Source organism: Nematolebias whitei, chromosome 9 (assembly GCF_014905685.2).
Source record: "Nematolebias whitei isolate Nwh7 chromosome 9, NemWhi1, whole genome shotgun sequence".
Taxonomy (NCBI): domain Eukaryota; kingdom Metazoa; phylum Chordata; class Actinopteri; order Cyprinodontiformes; family Rivulidae; genus Nematolebias; species Nematolebias whitei.
Window position 1 is genome coordinate 24,998,047 of NC_056506.1, and position 6,383 is coordinate 25,004,429.

Here is a 6,383-nt window from a genome sequence, read left to right on the forward strand (position 1 = left end):
ATATATATATATATATATATATATATATATATATATATATATATATAAGTCACATATTTTTGCATAAATTTGCTAGTCCTGCGACTTAAACACCGAAGCGACTTGTATATGTTTTTCCCATATTTATAACCCAATATTTGGCTGAGATCTGACGATTTCATTCATTCTGACATGGAAAATATGGAACACTACCATTTTCTTGACCAATATAGCAAGCCAAGTGTCTCATTAATAGGTAAAAGTGGCTATTAATGAGACACTTGGCTTGCCATAGAGGCCACCTTCGTCTTGCTTCGGAACTCATGGAGCAAACGTCAAATCAGCTGCATTTTGCTGCATTGCCCAGGAGAAATGCAGCTGATTTGACCATAAAAGTGCATTTATTAAGGAAAAGTTCAACTGAAACACAATTTACTATAATGTCGAGCAAACAAATAATTGTTTTTAGGTGTTAATCTTCTTAAATTCATGTGAAAGTCCCTCTGTGCATGCTCCCGCGGCCACCATTTGGCAACCAATCGATTTTTGGCACAACACCTGCCTACGTTTCCAGGTGGTCAGCGGTGACGCCTAATAGATGCGACTTATACAGCGAAGTGTCTTATTTATTTTTTTCCACTTTATTATACATATTTGGACTGATGCGACGGTGTGACGTGTACGGCAGCAAGTATGGTACTTAAATACACTCCAATCTGACTGCATTTGGTTCCTGAACCCATCAGGCATTAAAACACGTTTTCTGATGAGTTTGAGCATTTATGGTTTAAATCTGAATGAGGAAACTAAACCACATTGAACCTCATATAACATATCATGTAACACATGTCACATTTACATGTAAAAATGCATCATTAACTGCACGTCTGCGAGGAGCACACATAGATGAGGCGCAGAAAGTGTGTGAATTCTCACTGAGAACAAAACGTTGTTGGATCATGCATATTTCAGAACAGCTCATCTCTGATGATTCCTCAGGTCAACAAGGTGCAGACCATCACATATGTCCATAAATAGCTGCATAAAGTTGAGCGTATTCATGCAATAATGGAAGCTTTGGTGACGCTGAAGAACATTGTCAAATGAAGAATTGGGAGGCAGCGTGTTTTGGGGGATCACACAGACCAAATACTGATTGGGTATTTCTCACCTGTCCCTGAGCATGTCCATGTCATCCATATGATGCCTAGATATACCAAATTTGTTGAAACACCTCGATAATGTGGTGGTGATGTGTAAAGTTGGATATGACTCAGCTTTACAAGTGTGCCACCAGCAGATCAGCACTCCCAGTTCAGTTAGTTATGGATTATTCAATGTGTACATGGACGATCTGTCAAAGCTTTTAAATGACTGTAGGGTTGGTAACAGGACCATCAACCATTTAATGTATGCTGATGATTTAGTAATCTTTTTTGTGTTCCTTATACTGCTGGCCTAAAAGAGCTGCTGCAGGTGTGTTCCAGCTATGGAAGAGATTTTGATATAAAATATAATTCTAAGAAAAGCAGCATCTTGATTGTGCGGAGCAGAGAGGACTGCCAGTTGATGTTCCCTGATTTCTTTCTGTCGGGCAATCGGCTGAATATCAGTGATGAATGTAAATACTTGGGGGACTATGTGACCTGTCAGATGATAGAGACATTTACAGACAATGTCGTATGCTCTATGGACAAGCTCACATGCTGATCCTTAGATTTGGACTGTGCTCAACATCAGTTAAGATCCAACTCTTTTATGCCTACTGCACTCCTGTGTATACCTGTGGAGACGTTATAAAAGGAGCAGTATGTATAGACTAAATGTGGCATACAATGATGACATACGGATGCTGCTGAGGGTTCCTCGATGGAGCAGTGCGAGCAACATATTTGTAGACGCAGGTGTGCCTACCTGCCCTGCGGTGCTGCGTAACCTCATGTTTAGATGCATGTGTAGGTTGTCTGAATCTGAAAACTGTATCATCACTACACTGACTATAGAGTCTATAGAAAAGCTTTTAAACTCTGTGTTCTTGTTGTATTTCTGTTCTTTTATGTGGATCATATGCAGTATTGTGTCTGAAATACGGCTGGGCGATACATCGATTTTTAAAATATCAATATAATTTAATTCATGATATAAAATGAGACTATATCAATATAAAACGATTTTGTACAGTTACAGCAGTTGTTAATAAATGTGCCTGTGTGACCACTGAGACAAAGCTTTGACTGAAATGTATTTTTGTTATTACTTTATGGAAAGAAAAAATATCAAGATATATATCGTATATCGCGATTTATCTTAAAATATCAAGATATTCATTTAGGTCTATATCACCCAGCCCTAGTATGAAATAAAGTAAATGAAGTGAAATGACATACATTTCAGCCAAAAGAAGAATAAGAAGATGAAGGCATGTCAGGGGAGGTGTTTCATGTGTGCTCAGTTCCACTTTGTCAAAATGAATATGAAGGGAAGGTGAGCACGAACTTGCGTGTGCACGGTTTGGTAAATCTAAATATTTCTGTGCACTCAGACTTTTCACATTTTGTCCCTACGCCAACTTTCAGCAAGAAAGCTGCACACTTGTTCATACATGAGGTCTCAGTCCTTTTATCCAACCTTTTGTGCTCATGAACATACTCTTGCTGTGTCTCTGATTATACTCCATTAATGCAAAATGACAGGAAAACACTTCACGATTTTATTTCTTCAGATTCAGCCTGAGGACAGAGCCATGGATCGGTGGAGCAGCGTTGTTCTTGTGGCAGTGTATTTCTGCAAAGATTTTATCAGAAATGCACAGTCTGCACCACTGCTGGATGTTGAAGGGCTTCAAGGCTCTAAGAGGCATCTTCTGGTGCAGACATACTACCGCACCTCGAATGACACTAACATGGGAAGTAAGTAACAAAATATCAGTTATGTACCAGTTCCTCGCAGTTCACAAACCAGGAATGTTTCAGAAAGTTAGTGCTTTACAACACTTCACCACACTGAGCAATAATAAATGCATGGAAATCTATTCAAAACAATTATTTTTGGTGTTTATCAGAGTCAGCCGATGCAAACGAGAGTCAACAATCCATACAGTGGTCCTATCTGGCAGCCGGGCTGGGTACACTCATGGCCCTCTCACTCCTTGTTGTGATGACAGTCAAGTTTCGCCTCTTCCATCGTTTTCTGGCCAGCTACAGACACTCCCTGCTGCAGGAGACTGACGGAGTCAGCCAGTACGGTCAAGATGACTTGTCCTTCCCCAACGTGTCAGGTCAGCTGGCAGTAGTCAGACAGACTTGCAGAGACCTGGAAGATGACGATGATGGATTCATTGAGGACAACTACATCCAGACCAGTGAGAAACACCAGGCCCACAGAGAAATCCAGGAGGAGGTGGAGGAGGGGGAGGACAGCGATGATGATCTTCAGTTCACCATAGGGTGATTATAATTATATAAGTTTATATAAAGGAGAAATATTCACAAGCTGCTGGTTTAGAACTGAAAATAAAAATGGAGGTTTGCCTTGTGGCTTTGACCTCTTACAAAGAACGACAGATGCACAAACAACATGACAAACAAGTTTTGTTTAATACCATAAAATAAGTTTATCATGTTTTTTTATTGTCTTACAGTTTGCAACATCTACATTTATTACTTGATCATTTTGATAAATAGACGTAGTGTGAGAATTCGGTTTATGTGAAATCTGTTGCACACAAAATTTGTTCAGCACAGTAAAGATTGATTTTGTTTGGAAAAACCAACTTTTAAAACGTGGTAAACTTAAGAATGTTTCTATCACAGAGGGGTTTTTTTGTTTTGTTTGTTTGTTTGTTTGTTTCAAATAACACACAAGACTAAGTTCAAAAGTTGTAAAATGGCCATGAATGTTTTATAAAAACTATGTTTTTCTTGTTTGTTAAGTTGAAATTATTCATTTTAATTAGTAAATTTTCAACATTTTTTAGACATTAACAGATTACCGTAAAGTCTACAGAAGTGTTTGTGAAGCATCGAATATATGTAAAAACATTACCAATACTCAATTGGTGTTTAAAATATTCCTGAGTAATACAAATCATAGAAAGATTATCCACCATAGGCAAAATGATGCATTTGTACCTTTGAACAGTGATGTCCGCTGTCCCCTGCTGTTAATGGAGGCACCAGCCTAGCAATGGTTTAAATCCATTGAAAATCTACTAACTGACCTTTTACAGTGGTGGAGTCGTCTATTCAAAGTCAGTATTTTCAATGCATTGAGGTTCGTGGCTTTATCTGAATCCAGTTAAATTTCATTTGTCATTTGTGTATATTTGTATCTATGAATTACCTTATTCAGTTAAAAGCTATTAGAAGTTATTGTTTAGTTTGATCTTTCATCTTTGCACTAACTTTCACCAATTTTGGGGAGTGGTGGTGCAGAAGTTAGAGAAGATGGGCCTGTGATCGGAAAGTCACAGGTTCAACTCCCCGGACTGACAACATCAAAATGTTGGTGGAAGAAGTGAAACTCCCTCACCTGCCTCCACCCTCATTTGCCCCATTCTGGGCCCTTGAGCAAGGCTCTTAACCCCCATCATCTGCTCCCAAACAGGTCTCTCTTGAAAATGAGTTCTCGTGACTCATTGAGACTACGTGTATAAATTAAGGGTAAATGAAAAAAATTGGTGTGAATCCACACTGCGTATTTTTCAGCTTAGCTCTGCAGTCATTCTGACACCTGGCAACACTGCATGTTGAGAACATGCTGCTTTCACAATGTAAAACACCACCAATACAAATGTATAAATATGTCAGTTCACATAAGCTGGAGGCTAATTTTGGGTTTTCAGTTGTTGGTTGGTGGTCCATAAGCAAACCACTGTGTTTAGGAGGAGGGAGCCCTTGGAGGTGAGTTGGCCGAAATTGAATCTGTGTTTGAACAACAGGAAGGCACAACTAAATCTGTGGAGCATCAATATAATATACCTACCCTAGGACTAACTTTATCGTGTTCCTTGAGAAACTGCTGCTGACTGACCCATGGTGGGATGCACATGCAGATTTTTCTGTCTTAAATAAATCACTGCACTGAAACAACTTTGAGTGTCTCATTTGTGTCACTTTTGCTGGTCCCAGTTCTAAAAGTTGAGTAAAGTGAGTAAAATTGGAACTGTAACTTATAAAAATAAAAATCAGCATAGGAAACTGTACTTATAGTTTCTTTTATTACATACTGTATGTAAATATAATGTTCATTATTTATAGTTCTAAACATATTCAGGCTATTTTATGGACATTTTGTCTCTCTTACAACATTATTCCTCTCTGGACAGTTAAGCAAATTAGGTTATAATGTTGTTTGGCAACTTTTTGCCATAACAAGTCAGTGGAAAATTTGGACCCAGAATGCAGGCTGACGTAAGGAACTTCAAAAGTAAACTAAAATAATTTAATTTTACAAAAGAACAAAGGGTTGATGTGGCAGCAAAACCTACAAACACGGGGAGCATGAATGAGACTGGAGCTTGTAGCATGAAAGACATTAATGAACTGATAATGGGGTGATGGCAGCAAACCGAACATATAGAGCAGAGGTAGATGAGAAGTGGAGGCACCTGGCTTGATGACTGATTGGAGACAGGTGAGAATGGCAGACTGACAGGACAAACATTAAGGTGGATGACTGAAGGTGAATAGGCAAAGAGAGCACAGGGAAGATGGCAACACAGTGGCACAGGCGCACTGCTGCCCCCCAGTGAGAAGGTTACCAGATCGAATCCCACCTGGGGGTCTTTCTGAGTGGAGTTTGCATGTTCTCTCCGTCCATGCATGGGTTTTCTCCAGGTACTCTGGTTTCCTCCAACAGATCAGAAACATGCATGTTAGTCTGATTGGTAACTCTAAATCAGGGATGTCAAACTCCAGGCCTCGAGGGCTGGAGTCCTGCAACTTTTAGATGTGTCTCTGATTCCACACAGCTGAATCAAATAAGGAGGTCATTAACAGGACTTTGGAGAACTTGACTGCACTGAGAAGCTAATTCAGTCATATGATTCAGGTGTTTTGGATCAGTGGAACATCTAAAAGTTGCAGGACACTGGCCATCGAGGCCTGGAGTTTGACACCCCTGCTCTAAATTGTCTCTAGGTGTGATTGAGAGAGTGAATGGTTGTTTGTCTCCTTTGTCTCTATGTGTCCCTGTGATGGGCTGGAGACCTGTACAGGGTGTCCCCCACCTCTCACACAGTGACTGCTGGATATGGACACCACTGACCCCTCGAGCCTTGAAAAGGAAGAAGCAGGTATGGATGGATGGATGGATGGATGGATGGATGGATGGATGGATGGATGGATGGATGGATGGATGGATGGATGGATGGATGGATGGATGGATGGATGGATGGATGGATG

General features: G+C 39.9%; 1 protein-coding gene across 1 annotated transcript; it reads left to right on the plus strand.

Annotated features, from left to right (window-relative positions):
* Window positions 1-3,063: 3,063 nt before the first annotated feature.
* Window positions 3,064-3,626, plus strand: LOC119414492 (type III endosome membrane protein TEMP-like). Its single transcript, XM_037681586.1, has one exon. It carries the CDS (start codon window positions 3,112-3,114, stop codon window positions 3,427-3,429), a length of 318 nt encoding a protein of 105 aa, XP_037537514.1. The 5' UTR covers window positions 3,064-3,111; the 3' UTR covers window positions 3,430-3,626.
* Window positions 3,627-6,383: the final 2,757 nt, after the last annotated feature.